The sequence below is a fragment of the Gymnoscopelus microlampas genome, assembly GCF_963454915.1.
Source record: "Gymnoscopelus microlampas genome assembly, chromosome: 13".
Lineage (NCBI taxonomy): Eukaryota > Metazoa > Chordata > Actinopteri > Myctophiformes > Myctophidae > Gymnoscopelus > Gymnoscopelus microlampas.
The window spans coordinates 49,286,680-49,303,449 of NC_139950.1; the positions used below are offsets into that span (position 1 = coordinate 49,286,680).

General features: G+C 40.7%; 2 protein-coding genes across 6 annotated transcripts in view; both read right to left on the reverse strand.

Moving 5' to 3' along the window:
- Nucleotides 1-1,242: 1,242 nt before the first annotated feature.
- On the reverse strand, nucleotides 1,243-2,340 carry LOC311058720 (kelch domain-containing protein 3-like; the record flags this gene model as incomplete). The annotated part of the gene is made up of 2 exons (XM_084076184.1): nucleotides 1,243-1,390; nucleotides 1,487-2,340. 2 exons carry the CDS (start codon nucleotides 2,338-2,340, stop codon nucleotides 1,243-1,245), a joined length of 1,002 nt encoding a protein of 333 aa, XP_083932310.1.
- Nucleotides 2,341-2,917: 577 nt separating this feature from the next.
- Nucleotides 2,918-16,770, reverse strand: part of wdfy4 (WDFY family member 4) — a 187,371-nt gene continuing 173,518 nt past the window's right edge. For 3 of the 5 annotated variants that reach the window (XM_084076960.1, XM_084076962.1, XM_084076959.1), the window contains 7 exons: nucleotides 16,002-16,159; nucleotides 15,117-15,275; nucleotides 13,966-14,145; nucleotides 11,255-11,437; nucleotides 9,828-9,924; nucleotides 5,013-5,133; nucleotides 2,918-3,599 (listed from right to left, as the gene is read on the reverse strand). In XM_084076960.1, the coding sequence (XP_083933086.1) occupies nucleotides 3,536-3,599; nucleotides 5,013-5,133; nucleotides 9,828-9,924; nucleotides 11,255-11,437; nucleotides 13,966-14,145; nucleotides 15,117-15,275; nucleotides 16,002-16,159 (962 nt within the window). In that variant the 3' untranslated portion in view covers nucleotides 2,918-3,535. The remainder of the gene's footprint in view (nucleotides 3,600-5,012; nucleotides 5,134-9,827; nucleotides 9,925-11,254; nucleotides 11,438-13,965; nucleotides 14,146-15,116; nucleotides 15,276-16,001; nucleotides 16,160-16,770) is intronic. The other 2 variants (XM_084076961.1, XM_084076963.1) reach the window with 2 other exon arrangements.

Here is a 16,770-nt window from a genome sequence, read left to right on the forward strand (position 1 = left end):
GGTGTGAGGACTGTGGTGACTATGAATATACTCTACAGTTCCTTTGAATGCTTAACCATTCAAATGACCATGATACTGATGATGTCAGTATCATGGTCAGCATAATGTCAGTAACATGTCAGTATCATGGTCAGTATCATGGTCAGTATCATGGTCAGTATCATTTCAGTATAATGTCAGTATCATGGTCAGTATAATGGTCAGTATAATGTCAGTATCATGTCAGTATCATGGTCAGTATCATGGTCAGTATAATGTCAGTATCATGTCAGTATCATGGTCAGTATCATGTCAGTATCATGGTCAGTTTCATGGTCAGTATCATGGTCAGTATCATGGTCAGAATCATGTCAGTATCATGGTCAGTATCATGTCAGTATCATGGTCAGTATCATATCCAGTATCGTGGTCAGTCTCATGGTCAGAATAACAGTATCATGGTCAGGTTTTGGACATACAAGGGTTAAGAGCCTGTTTACAACTTACAAGATAGGAATGCAAAAGTAGAAGATATTACAAATATAATAAGACAGAAGGGTCTAATAACTGCATTGGCTTCTGTCAGTATTTGTGGAAGAACAGAAGATCTAGTTCTGGTCCAAAACCTTGTTTAGTTTAGGAGAGCTGTCACACTATTTCCTGTCATCAAACTGTGATGACAGAATGTATTTTCTTGGACCCTATACTGAAAAGCCTTGAGAATGTTACTGACAATTCCAATCTCATATCTACTGCTCACTTTAATATTGCCTCAAACATGACAAAATCAACGACACCACATTTAAAAAAAAACATGCAAAGGTCTCCACCTTTGCATTCATTTTCCATCTTCCATTCCCAGTTCAAAGTGTTTCCTGAACTCCTCTTCTATAAGTGTCTGTTTCTTTGTTTCTTCATTCATTCCTAATAGAGATCAACCGGCCGTACAAGTTTCTATTCTTAGAGGTCTGTACAGCCATGTCTGCCCCCGGAGCAGTTCAGTTGGTAGTAGAATTCTCTGTTCTCCTTTATGATGCTGGCGCTGCTTAGTACCTGCTGAACACACTCCTTGCTTTCTCTCCTATCCGTTCTTTCCTGTGGGAGCACAGGAATTGTCTTTCTCTCCCATCCTTTCTTTTCTATCTCGGGTGCGTTCGGAAATTGCGCACCAAAGCTCCCTCGCCTATTAGTTTGTATTGGCCAGTGCGCTCAGTGCGCTCAGTGCTGTATTTCCGAACGCACCCCTCATTGAAGGGAGCCGTTTCAAGGGCGGCAATCTCCTGGACTTTCCCTTTGTTCTGTTCCGTTGGCTGGAACTTGTTCTCTGCTGTTGTTGTCTTTCTTCTGTGTGGGCTTGGTGGCCGAGTCATTTTTTCTTGTGCTGTTTCCAGCCATGGTTGCCAGTTCCCACCTGATGTCGTGCGGGAGCCCGGAATCCTCCAGACTATACCGAAGGACGGCTAGCTTGCATAATGTCTTCAGACTAGGACTTAGGTCTAAGATGTACAGGTTATCAGGTGTGTCTCCTCCATAGAGGATGATACGCTCTCCCACCATGCAACAGCACATCCAATACATCCGACCCACCAGGCGTTTACCCTTGGGCACGATCCTCTTCCACTTGAAGGTACCTGGATTGAACTTCCACAGATCGGCACAGTTGCGCCCACCACATATGTACATCTCTCCATTGTAGGCAAAGGCTGAATGACGCCAGCGTCCTTCTTCAAGAAGCTGGGCAGAAGGTTCTGTGCTGAGCCAGCAGTTGGTCTCTGTGTCAAACACGGTAAAGTTGTTAAACCACTGGCCCTTAAATACAAACAACTTTGTCCCAATGAGAGTGGAGGAGTGACATTGTAAAGCAGGCGGCGGAGTGCCTCTGGTGTCGACCAAGGACCAGACCATTGTGTCGGTGTCCAGCTTGTAGATGACGTTAATATATCCTGACAGCTTGGTGTAACCTCCATATATACACATAGCCTTTCCCAAGACACAGGCTGAGTGGTTGTACCTCGCTCCCGGAACAGTCCCAGAAACCTTGGGCTTGGACCATCCGTGGGTGTAGACATCGAACGCGTAAAGTATGTCGTAGAGCTCCCATTTGTTAGTCCACCCCCCGCAGATGTAGACACTGTCGTCTATCAGCACGACGCTGTGGCCCCAGCGAATGGAGGGAACCTCTCCGGTTATCACCGGGGGCAGCACTGTCCAGCGCAGAGAGACTGTGTTGAAGATGTGAACCTCAATGTGAACCTTGTTCTCCCAGTACCCTCCGAAGGAATACACCTTGTCCCCGATCGCCACAGCAGCATGATCATCTCTGTTCGGCCCTCCTTTCAGGTGCACTGTCAAGCACAACATTTCTATATCAGCACCACCATCTCTGAAAGATGAAAATCTCAATTGTCTTTCTGTAAAATGATTTAGTCTCGATTGTGCACGCTACTGCTTATATAAGAACCGCGGCACAAATGTCATGCACAGACATTGTGAAACCGATGCGTCAAGTCGGGGAAGCCGATGCCTGTTTATCTCCTAATTATAGCAAATTGATGTTCACTTGATTCATTCACTAGACATGAACGATCTCCATATATGGGCATAAAAGGGACAAGGACTGACAGATACAAAGATCTCCATATATATATATATGGGCATACAAAGGGAGACCGGTAGACAGACAGAAACAGACATCTCCATATATGGGCACAAAAGGGACACAGACAGACGGGTACAACGGGTACTCTGACAAAGCCCCCTGTCGGATCGGTGGTGCGTCGTAGGAACTATAGATGACAGGTGAGCACCAGAAAACAGCATAGTAAGCACCATGGAAAACAGGTAAGCAGTCATTTTCTCTTCAGAACATGTCCTGACTTTCATGAAGGAATAGCAGTTATTTCACACACATGAGTAATTACACACAACAGAACAATAAAACAATTATAATTTATCTAAATTCCATCAAATTATTTACACATACGCATTACAGAATCACACGACTGTCTTCCATTAGAACACAGTATACTGTACTGTAATCTTGAAAATGCCTGAACATAATTCATATCATGTAAAAATTTGCAAGGATTTTACTTGCATTATTTTACACACTCTAAACAAATGACTAAAATATGAACAAATAAAAACGTGTTCAGTATGATAAAACTGCCTTCCCTGAAAGCAAATACAAACAAATGAACTAAAATATTAACACAGGAAAATCCTACGTGACGGGTCAATTCATCCATTTGCTAAAATAATGATTGATAGTTACAGTAGGAACCAAATGGACCCTTATGGGGCTGTAACTCTGAGAGTGTACAAAGAAAAGAGTTTGCACCACTCTCAGAGTTTAAATTAAGGCTCAGGATTTTATAGTGCATGGCTGTGTGCAGTAACGCAGTGGTTCTCGAAGTGGGGTCCGGGGACCCCCAGGGGTCCTTGAGGGGGTCCTCAGCACTAAGAGCCATTTTTGAAAAATGGTGAAAAAGGTGTGCAAATCTTTGAATAGGTGTATTTTTGTTCAACTCAAATCTGCTGTAATGAATGAATGGCGTCACTCGCAGGTCCAGATGTAGACCCGGCCCCACGCGTCTCCTGCCAACAGGGTAGCATGGCTCCTGCAAAGAGACACACAGAGGACAACAGAATCATTCATTACTTTTTGAGTTTTCCCGTAAGGGGCGTTAATTTACGGGAAAACTCAAAAAGTTAAAATTATGTAAGATCAAGTAGGGCCTACTTGATCTTACTACAGCGTCACACAAAAGCATCAAAAGTAGCAGATCCTTGAAACAAATCTCAAACAAGTGCTACAGTACAGAATAAAAATCATTTGCATAAAAGCAACACATCTTAAAAAAGGAGACTCCAATCAACCAAACTAGGACTAAGTACAGTGGCCCTCATTTATCAACGCAGCGTATAAACCGCCATATATGTTTCCATATATTCGGCCGTACACCAACGTCAAAGTCACATTTATCAACGCATCCTACACAGCTGATCCGAGCGTACACTTGGTCCCAGCGTTGATAAATGTGACGGCTGAAACCGAGCGTCATTTCAATAACACGCCCTTAAATATTCTCAAAACGCCCCGATTTTACGACATGAAGACGAACCAGAATACGAACAAAGACATGAAAAGCCAATAAGAAACCGTTTGCCCCGCTCGCCTCGCCTCGCACACACGCACACGCACACGCCTCTCTCTCTCTCGCTCTCTCTCTCTCTCTCTCACACACACAAACACACACATGCGCCCGCCCAACTTCGTCTTTCCGTAGCGTATAGCGGTACATGAGACTCGGGCGGAATGCAGTGATTCCGTGCCGCCACGTTAATATTGGAGCGTCGGGTTTATATCCTTAACCCAGCCAGGTTGTGTAGCCTACATAACTCTCTATGACATAACTCCATAACATAGGACAAGCTACTGTAAGTTTGTAGACCTCACTGTCCATGAAAAGGTGGCCGGGAGTCCCGCGGCGCAAAAGCGCTCGTATATTTTTGAAAATAACAGATCTACAAGCTCACAACGCGTCGCGATGCAACTCTGGCTTGTGAGCTTGTAGATCTGCTATTTTCAATACAGACAGATCTACAATCTTATCTGAATGACTGTTAAAGCAGTTTGTTTAAATTACTTTATAAAATTATATATTTTCACAGCGATTATTTATTAGTGTAGATATACACATTTAGGAGTGGATTATGTGTCCAGATGCTTGTCAGACAGTCAGACAATGGTGCTCCGCAGGTCTAGGATGGAATAAACGGGCGCAGCCAACGTCAACAACTGGTCTCGACCAGACGTGAGATCTCAGCGTACCGTAGGATAAAGCCCACGTCAGGATATATTGATAAATGCCGAAAATTGCGGTGAAAACGCTGTACGCCCATTATTTGGGCTGCACCGCGTTGATAAATGAGGGCCAGTGTGTGTGTGTGTGTGTGTGTGTGTGTGTGTGTGTGTGTGTGTGTGTGTGTGTGTGTGTGTGTGTGTGTGTGTGTGTGTGTGTGTGTTCTACCTGGACATGGCCAGTGCAGTGATGGCTGGGATCATCTTAAAGCGCCGTCCAGACGTGGACTGACTTCGGTTCAGCTCTCGACACAAAACCAGATGTCTCTCCCAGCATCCTCCCCCCCCCACTGCAGAGAAACACCATCCACCTCCATGTTATCACACACTTTACTGAAAGCCCATTGTGTCTATACTTCATTATGAACATACTTAACATGCATCGTGGTGATCATAAGACACCATAAGCCATGATGGTAAGTAGTGGAAGTGAAGTGGAGGAAAACAATTGGAAAATAATTTGATGACCGGCAGCGGTTCCGGTAGGAGACACAAAGGAGACTCTTTGTGTCTCCTACCGGATCCGCTGGTCATGAAATTATTGGCTTAGGAATGAGACAAAAATGAAAAAAGTCTCCATGGGGTGACTAATCGATAGTTTTCTGGGTGAACTATCCCTTTAAATCTATGCAAGAACAACACACAAAAAAATAACATTTATGCCTAAACCTTCAAGAATGTCATTACTTTACTTAAAGCACCCAATGACCAATTATAGTGTGACTAATAGTGACGGTTGCTCAATGTTGGAATCCGGATCCTACTGGTTCCGGATGCCTCACTGTGCCTCCTGACCTTGTGAACGAGGGGAAAAAAAGGCGAATGTGAATTTACATTTGTTAACTTAAATTTGTACATTTAGTACATTTACTTAAGTACAAATTTGTCAGTACTACTCCACTACATCTCAGAGGCAAATATTGTACTTTTACTCCACTATAATTATTTGAAAACTTTAGTTACTAGTTACTTTGTAGATTTTGATTATTATTACAATACATACATTAACCACTTCAGCCCTATATACATTTCGTCCATTTGAAAATAGCAGACCTAAAAGCTCTCAATGCGACGCATTGTGAGCTTGTAGATCTGCTATTTTCAAAAGATTTTTTTTACATTTCATACATTTGAAAACTTGTGAAATGGGACATTCTGCATAATGAGTACTTTCTACTTTTGGTATTTTAAGTACATTTTGATACCAATACTTTTGTACTTTTACTCAAGTAAATTCCGGACGGAAAGTATCTCTACATTGCAGTATTGATATTTTTACTTACTGAAAGCAAAACATGTGAGTACTTTTTCCACCACTGGAATTAACCACCCCAGAATCCGTATAGTAGGGGAAAAGCTTTTGCTGAGAAATAGCCGATCGCATCGCGTCACGTTGTGAGCTTGTAGATCTGCTATTTCTCAGCAAGAAAAAGCTTTCCCCCACAATAACGGAAAACAGAGAATACACTAGCATTGAGCCCTGAGGGACTCCGATCAGTCGACCATACATGGGGTAAAAGTAGTTAAGCAGTGAGTGGTGTTTATCTGTGGTCAGACGCATGTTAAAAAGGAGGAAAGAATCCCTCCATTAAATATATCCCCCTCCTCTGAATGCCTGAGTGTTACGCAAAGACTTGTTCCCAATGTAATTTGCCAAGTGTAATACTGTGTAATACTCCTGTGAGGTGTCGCCGCGGCTGTAACCAACGTATGCCAAATTGGATCTGGGTATTATTGCTTTCTAAATTACACACACACACACACACACACACACACACACACACACACACACACACACACACACACACACACACACACACACACACACACACACACACACACACACACACACACACACACACACACACACACACACACACACACACACGTGCGCACACACACGTCAGCAGAATTACTCATCAGTGTTTACTGCCTCTATGTTTAATAACTTTATAACAGCATAATTCCTGCTAGGTCTTAATCCATTCAGTCCTGGAACGCATCTGTGTCAGTTTTAGATTTCTTTGGCTATTCAAAAAAGAAGCAGATGTACAAGCTCATAGCGCGCTATGAGCTTGTACATCTGCTTCTTTTTCCTCGTGAAAATGTGTGCAAATCTTCGAATATATACTTTTTAAAAGCGAACATTTGTTTTTTTCCCTACTTTTTGATCCCACGATTTTGTAACCCATTTTTTTCACCCAGTGCCAATTTCCTATGTAATCCTGGGCGTTACTCTCCTTCTGCCAGCCTAGGGAGAGCCCAGAACTGAGCTCATGCCTCCTTCAATGCATGAGGAGCTAGCAATTAAAAAAGCGAACATTTGTAACTCAAATCTTTGCTTCTGCTGGAGGTCCCTGGAACAACATCATATATTCAAATATTTTCAAGATTTTTCAATAAATAGCAGATCTACAAGCTCATAGCGCGGCACTCTGTGCCGTGCTATGAGTTTGTAGATCTGCTATTTTTGAATATCCAAATAAATCTTAAAAATGACACAGATGCGTTCCCGGTCTGGATGGGTTAATGCTAGCGAGGCGATGTGGGCCAAGCATTATAAACTTTCATCTGGAAAACATCTTCCGTGCCTTACAGTACCTCCTACTGTACGAGATGAGAGCTTTTACCAATAATCACCACACACACACACACACACACGCACACTTCACACATTAGAGGTCTTTATCTGTCAAATATCGTCTCTGTTTGTGTTTTTTCATAAAGTAACGCCCCTACCTTATCATACTACAGCGTCACACAAAAGCAGATCTGCAATTATATACATTTTTACATCTTTTATTTCTTGTATTTTATTTCTTTATGTATGTATTATTATTATTTTTATTTTTTATTTTTTCTCTGCAACGTTTGGAGGCCTGTTCACCACAGTTAGAATTAGGAGTGAATCACTGGAATATCTGCTGACAAACTACCATGGACTTTACCATCAAGGAGAAACAAACTGAGAACTTTCTATAAAAAAAAGACTGAAGTTGCTTTAGATTGGGATCCCTCTCCTCTGGACTGTAATGTAATGTGATGCCCAAAATGACCTGCCTGTTCTAAAAACAAAAAAGAATAAAAAGAAAGTCTAAAGAAAAAAAGAAAAAAAAGCAGATCTGTAAGAGCTTGTAGATCTGCTACTTTTGCCATTTTATATTTTAACCCTGAGAAGTAACTGAACGTTCCTGTCTAAATTCTCTCCTCTTTTTGTACTCTTTTAAACTGCAACAGTGACAGTCTGCATAAATACGAATTTCACCTCATTCACTCTTTACGCTGTATTTGTGTTGTTGACAATATCATTTGTTTGATGGAAGCCGGGTTTAAACCATTCAGACCGGGAACGCATCCGTGTCATTTTTAAGATTTTTTTGGCTATTCAAAAATAGCAGATATACAAGCTCGTAGATCTGCTATTTTTTTTTTTTTAATCATGGAAAATTTGTGCAAATCTTTGAATATGATTTCTTTAAAGCGACTTTTTAACTTCTTTTAAAAACTGTTAGGATTTGGAAGACATTTCTAGAATCCCCAGAAGCAAAGATTTGATTTACAAATGTTCGCTTTAAAAACATATATATATATTCAAAGATGTGCACAATATTTTCACGATTTTTCAAAAATAGCAGATCTACAAGCTCATAGCGCGGCACTCTGTGCCGCGCTATGAGCTTGTATATCTGCTATTTTTGAATAGCCAAAGACATCTAAAAATGACATCTAAAAGGTTTAAACTAAAGTTGTGTGCAGGGTGTCGGCACATCGAAAATAGCCGATCTTTGGCTCCCAAGTTTAATTTAGAATCGATTTATAAATTGACATTAACAACATTGACGACCATAATGTACCAAAACGTAGTTTGAGATCCTCAGACAAAGCTCTCCTAAATCGTCCCAAACTCCAGACTAAAAACAAAAGGAGATCCAGAGATCTGACTCTGTGGAAAGCTCCTCCCTGTGGAGATCAGGCTCACAGCGTCTGTGCCGGTCGGTTCAAATCCCTCCTGAAAACTACACTTTTATAAAAGCTGCTTTTATTCCCCAAATGTTTGAACCTATTGTGTCCTACTGGGTTGGTTCTCAAAGTGGGGTCCGGGGACCCCCAGGGGTCCTTGAGAGGGTTCCAGGGGGTCCCCAGCAAAATGTGTTCATATACAGTAGCGTCACAATCATTTCAATCAAGAAGTACTCAGATATTTTACTTAAGGAAAAGTAGCAATACCACAATATAAAAATACTCTGTTACAAGTAAAAGGCCTGTGTTCAAAATGTTACTTGAGTAAAAGTACAGTATTGGCATCAAAATATACTTAAAAGTACCAAAAGTAAAAGTACTAAAATGTTTGAAAACAGCCGATCTACAAGCTCACAACGCGTCGCGATGCTACGCGTTGTGAGCTTGTAGATCTGCTATTTTCAAACAGCCTAGGTATAAAATAGGGCTGAAGTGGTTAATGTATGTTTTATAATATAACAATTTATATCTCTCTCTCTATATATCTGTAAAGTAACTAAAGTTATCAAATAATTGTAGTGGAGTAAAAGTACAATATTTTCCTCAGAGATGTAGTGGAGTAGAAATAAAAGTATTGAACATTGGGAATACTCCAGTAAAGTAAAAGTACCTCAAAATTGTACTTAAGTACAGTACTTGAGTAAATGTACTTAGTTACTTTACACCATTGCTTTTGAAGGGTGCTATATAAATAAAGCGTTATTATAATTTGCATGTTCCGTTGCGGGCGCGGCACCTTCTTGACGCATTAACCCATTAAGACCGGGGACGCATCTGCGTCTCATTTTAAGATTTATTTGGGCTATTCAAAAATAGCAGATCTACAAGCTCATAGCGCGGCATTTTGAAAAATTGCGAAAAAATATTTTTTATATTTTTTTCAAAAAACTGTTAGGAATTAGATTTTTTTAAAGAATCGCCTCAGGTCTCAATGGGTTAAAAAGGATCCGTTGCATAACATTACCACGTCTCTCTGTCTGCGCCGGATGCTCTCGCCCTGGAGACGCGGGCTCCTCCGGAGGGCCAGGTAATTGTGTTCTGGTGTACTCTGTCCTCCAGATCTGTGTGAGAGGGCGACACCAAACCAGTGGCAAACATCTGACATAATTCAACATAATAAACACACGCGCCCGCGCGCACACACACACACACACACACACACACACACGGTAATAATAAGATAATAATGATCCTATTTGTGGATGGAGTGTGTGGATTTGGCGTGGACGCCCCGTTGCCACCTGAGGCCCAATTTAGAGTCTGCAGCTCTGATTGCGAGAGAGGCAGCATGTGCTTATGTTAATAATAACCCCAGAAAGTGCACGTACAAGCACGGACGCACGCACACGCACGCGCACGCACACACACACACACACACACACACACACACACACACACACACACACACACACACACACACGCACACACACATGCACGCACTCTCACACACTATCCCATATGCCGTTATTAATGCATTGGTTGACATCCAAAATATGTGCACTGCTTACACACCACTATAATGACTGCCATATTTGAAACAATACAGTACTCATTCTGAGTCATTATTCATATGGATTCAATTTAAAAGACAGACATTCCCCTCTCATCACGTACTGTAGATTTCACTTCCATTTTACATTCAACGACCCCCGGTTTGATTTATACATAAACGCGGCCACGGAGCCCGCCCCATTTGATTTGTGCCCCTGGACCCCAATCTACAATGTAAAATGCGTGTTTCACCCCAGACGGTTTTTAAGTTGCTTGATTCAGTATTTAGATATTTGATACTCATTTTATCAGACACACGCCTTTCTCTGAACACATTTTAACTTCATTTTAACCATGTTACATTCATCAAAAACTCCCGTCCTTGGTTCTGGTGACTGATATTGGCCTTCTAATGTGTGAGGGGCCGTATTTTTTCAATTACTTTTTTCATAATTCTATATTTTTTTTAAAATAAAGTAAAATAAAATAAAATAAAATTTATGAAAAAAGGAATTGAAAAACACACTCTCCTCAGTCCTCATACATTAGAAGTACAATATCAGTCACCAGAAGCAAGGTTGGGTGTTTTCAATGAATCTATCACAGTTAAAATGGAGGTTGAAGTTACAATGGGTTTGTATAGGAAGATAAAATTAATATCAAATATATAAATACTGAATCAAGTAACTTAAAAACTGTCTGGGGTTAAACACAAAAGCCTGAGTAGACTTTAAAATGACCCCAAACATGTTTCAAAGTGAATTATTCCTTTAACTCTATACAGACAGAACCAAATGGACCCACAAGGGTCCATTTGGTTCCATCATTTAGCTGTTGACCTCCTGGAACCCCCTCAAGGACCCCTCCTCCATATATGTGACACACAGAGACATAACGTACCCGTATGATGCCGTCCTGGCAGCCCGTGACGATGACGTTCCGGGCGTCCCACTCGTGTTTCTGGGTGAACGCCACACACAGGATGTCGCCCTGGGGACCGCACGACGTGTCCATCCAGGACAACAGCTGACCCTTCATGGTCCACAGGTAGAGGAGGGGTCCCGCGCAGGACGCTATCTCACCCTGGGGGGGGATTAGGTGAATGTTAGGTTAATGCCATGTGTGCATGTGTGCAGACCAAGGTTATTATAGTTTGGGATTTTTCATTTTAGTTTTGTAGTTATTGAGTTATTTTCATTTTTGAAAATGAAAATAACTTGTTGTTTTTTAATAGTTTTAGATTGTTTTTATACTTTGTGCAGGATTGAAAAGGTAAGTATTGTGTAATAAAAACTAAAAAAAAAAAAAGAGTATTAGTATTCAGTTACAGATGAACCACCAACCATCCTCTAACGAAAACTAAGGGCATTTTGTCTATAATTTCCGTTTGTTTTAGTTAGTTTTGTAAACACACTATACAGTGTCAGTTAGTTATCTTTTTTTTTTCATGGTAGTTTTATATCAAGTTCAACTGTTCAGTTAACAAAAATGTTTTTAAAATTTTAGTTTTCGTTATTTTGTTAACTATAATAACCTTGGTGCAGACACGTAGACAAGCACACGCACGAACGTGCACGAACGTGCGCGCGCGCGCGCACACACACACACACACACACACACACACACACACACACACACACACACACACACACACACACACACACACACACACACACACACACACACACACACACACACACACACACACACACACACACACACACACACACACACACAAAACACAAAGGACAAGCATGCTGCCAGGAATGACTATCCTCCCTTCCTCCTACTGGGAGATGAACGGGGAATAACATGAAGGGGAATAACATATATATATGTGTGTGAGTGAGAGAGAATATTTGCTGCTACGGTATCTATTTTTATGCTTTCTTATTTTAAACCATTAAGACCTGAGGCCGATTTTACAAAATGTCTTCTAAATCAGAAGTTCTCAAACTTTTTTTTCGAGCCATGGACCCTCAAAATGATACGTACTTTACTATTCAAAAATAGCTGAAATACAAGCTAGGAGCTTGTAGATCTGCTATTTTTGAAAAATCGTGAACATTTTTTGCAAATCTTTGAATATAAATGGGGAAAATAAGCATTGAACGCGTCATCTTGTTTCTCAGTATATATTTCCAAAGATGCAATTCATAGGATATTTCTACCAGACATTAACTCAAGTAATCCACACATGAAAAGAAATCACAACATACAAAAGTCCATAAATAATAATTATGTGTAATTAAGTGCCATAACACCGGAAAAAAAGTATTGGACACGCTAGCTGAAATGCATTTAATACTTAGTGGAGAAGCCTCTGTTTGTAATGACAGCTTGAAGACACTTCTTGTATGTAGTAACTAATCGCCCCCCACAACGCTCAGGTGTGATTTTGGCCCATTCCTCTGCACAGATTGTCTTTAAAGAGGTTCTTTAGTGACTGGGCCGTTCTAACACCTTGACTTGTCTTTCTCTGAAACCAGTTGAGAGTCTCCTTTGCTCTGGGCTTTGGATCGTTGTCCAGCCATGCGTCTCATCCTCCATCGTTTCTGGAGACGGTTCATTTATACCCATTGTATATATATATTTTAAAGCAACCTTTTTTAACTCAAATCTTTGCTTCTGGGGGGTCCCTGCCCTGGACCAACATATTTGGAGATGGGGGTCCTCGGCCAAATACATACAATTTTGGGGGTCCTTGACATGAAAAGGTTTGAGAACCACTGATATTATAGCAACAATACGTTTTTCAGAAACCCGTTAGGATTTAGAAGACATTTATCGTATCTCAGGTCTTAATAGGTTTATGGGTGAAGTTATTATTATTATTATAAACTTTATTTAACCAGTAAAAACATTGAGGCATAATAGTTCTCTTTTACATGAGAGAGCTGGCTCAGAGGTGGATATGTTACCCAGAATCCCCAAAAGACTAATAAACAACAGTAGACATTACAATACAAGCACAGCCATAAGACTGACACATACCACTACCCATATCACTCACTAGGGTCAAATACAATGTAAAGAATACAATATATATATATATATATAATATATGAAACAATAAAAGAAGAAAAGTTAAAAGAAAATGAAAAAGTAATAATTTAATTAAGAGAGAGAGAGAGAGACAGACAGACAGACAGACAGACAGACAGACAGACAGACAGACAGACAGACAGATTAAAGAGGACACCTCATTAGAGCTGTCACGATTATGACATTTTACTTGACGATTAATTCATTCAAATTATTGCGATTAACGATTTAGTGTTTATGTGGTTGAACGTTATGGAACATTATGAAAGAACTTTATGAATGAACTTTTAGGCTTCGTAAGGAAAAGTTGCACAGAGCAGGTATATGACAAATAACATACATATTTAATGACTTAAAAAAAATCATTGGGGCATTTGAAAATAGCCGATCTACAAACTCACAATGCGTCACGTTGCGACGCATTGTGAGTGTGTAGATCGGCTATTTTCAAATGATTTATTTGAAAACTTGTGAAATGGGACATTTTTGCACAATGAGTACTTTTACTTTTGGTACTTTAAGTACATAACAACACCTCATGGTATATATATTCCAGACAGACTTACAGAGAGCTGGTTGATGGCCAGTGCGCTGACAGAGGTCATGTGACCGGCCAGCTGGGTGACATAGGTGAGCTCGTCCAGGTCCCACAGGATGCAGGTCAGGTCAGCTGACCCGCTGACGATGACACTGTGGACGTCTGACACCACCAGGCACGTCACGGCCTCCGTGTGGCCGTACAGCGGCTAGGATACACAACAAACAACATGACACACAGAGTGTAGAAGGAGAGGGTCTTATAGTGGTACTAAGACAAGGACCCCCAAAATGATAAACATGAATTTGGCTGCGGAGCCCCCCATCTAAAAAATATTTTGTGTCAGGGATTTTTCAAAAATAGCAGATCTACAAGCTCATAGCTTGTATATCATATATTTTCTGGGGACCCATGCCCTAGGACAGGGGTCTTCAACAGGGGGTCCGGGACCCCTAGGGGGTCCTCAGAGCTACTATAGGGGGTCCGCCAAATCTTTGTTTGAGAGGATGTTTTTTTTTTACATTAACCACTTGAACCCCAGCGTCCCTATTCTGAGGGGAACATTAGCCAAAAATAGCAGATCTACAAGCTCACAATTTAATCTGAAACACAATTTTATACAATATAGAGTAGGGGGTCCCTGCTTCATCTCTCTCTCAGATAGGGGGTCCTTGACCTGAAAACGTTGAAGACCCCTGCCCTAGGAAACTTGTGGATAGACAAACATTTTCACCAATTTTCTAAGATGATAAAATGATAGAATAGGAGATCTAAAACGAGGTTGGCTATTTTCGCAACACCATCATAGGACAAAGTATAAAATAAGGTATAATCATCGAATCAACGAACAGCACTAACTGCTAATTCTCAAATTAGCAGTTACTGTAAGTTCTTCCACTGTGACTTTTGCATTTTTAAAGATGCACATTAGCTACAGTATACTGGCTGTTGTGAAGCTATTAAAAAAATATATTTTTGAAAAGGCAAAAATGTAAGGACATCGCCATGAATAATCTTATGAACCATGGTCAACCTGGACAGAGTTACACACACACACACACACACACACACACACACACACACACACACACACACACACACACACACACACACACACACACACACACACACACACACACACACACACACACACACACACACACACACACACACTCTCACCCGTCTCAGTGTCATGTGACAGAGCTTGTCCTTGCTGACGGCCACGTCCCACACACACACCACGCCGCTGGCCGCGCCCGTGACCACGGTGGCGGGGTCGGGACACGCCGCACAGAGCGTCTGACCCCAGTCACATGGACTCTCACACACCGCGAAGGTCTGCAGGAGATGGACACACATGTAAGCAGTGGTGGAAAAAAGTACTCACATTTGTTACTTAAGTAAAAGTATCAATACTGCATTGTAGAAGCACTCCGTTACAAGTAAAATCCGGAATTCAAAATATACTTCAGTAAAAGTACAAAGGTATTGGTATCAACATGTTCTTAAAGTACCAAAAGTAGAAAGTACTCATTATGCAGAATGTCCCGTTTCACAAGTTTTCAAATGGATAAAATGGATACAAATCTTTTGAAAATAGCAGATCTACAAGCTCACAATGCGTCACATCGCGACACGTTGTGAGCTTGTAGATCGGCTATTTTCAAACAGCTAAAGTATATAGGGCTTATAAGTGGTTAATGTATGTTTTGTAATAATAATCAAATCCTACAAAGTTTGTAAAAGTACAGTATTTGTCTCTGAGATGTAGAGTAGAAGTAAAAATGATTTGAACATGATTGAAACATTTAAATATATATATATTCAGTTACTGTCAACAATCAACTGTCACAATCAACGAGAAAAAACTAACAAGAAGGGCATTTTGTCTATAATTTCAGTTAATTTTAGTTCGTTTTCTAAACACGAAATACAGATTCAGTTCATTAGTTGTTGTTTTTTAACTCTCTCTTTTTTTTCAGTTAACAAAAATGTTCTTTCAATTTTAGTTTTCGTTATTTCGTTTTAGTTAACTATGATAACCTTGATTTGTACACATAATACCTTCTCTGTGGTGTAGTTTCCAAAAACACAGGAGTTGTCAGGGAAGCCCCAGCCGAAGTAGCAGCTGTGGAGCGGAGAGAGGAGGAGCCTGTTCCTCTCCAGCACCAGCATCTCCTTCTCCAGACCCAGGATCTGACCCACCGGGCCTTTGGGGAGCTCTGCACCAATGGGAAGACAGACAGGGTGTGAGTGAAGACATGGTGTCGTGAGAATTGTGGATCAATGGGTAAATGACGAGGCATTAGGAGTCGGAGACGATGTTCTAGGGGGTGACGGTTATGCTTTAACCCAATAAAACCGGGAACGCATCTGTGTAACCACTTTAATATTATTTTATACTTTGGCTATTCAAAAATAGCAGATATACAAGCTCATAGCACGGCACCGAGTGCCCATGTTTGAGCCGAGAGAAAGCAGGTATGAACTCAGGGGAACGGCTATTTTTAATAACAAATTTACAAGGACAAACTAGTGATATAGTGAATATGAGCAAACGTGCATATTTATGTGTGTGTGTGTGTGTGTGTGTGTGTGTGTGTGTGTGTGTGTGTGTGTGTGTGTGTGTGTGTGTATGAAGCAACCACTTCATATATACTGTATAAAACGTGGTAGTGGTGGTATTTGTTTGTCTTTATGCAAATTCACATATTAACATTGATATCATGTTATATGGTAGTTATTACGTATCATTATTATTATTATTATATAGTAATAGTGATAAATTATTATTATAAATATGAAAAGAGTAAAACTAATATGTTTTACAATT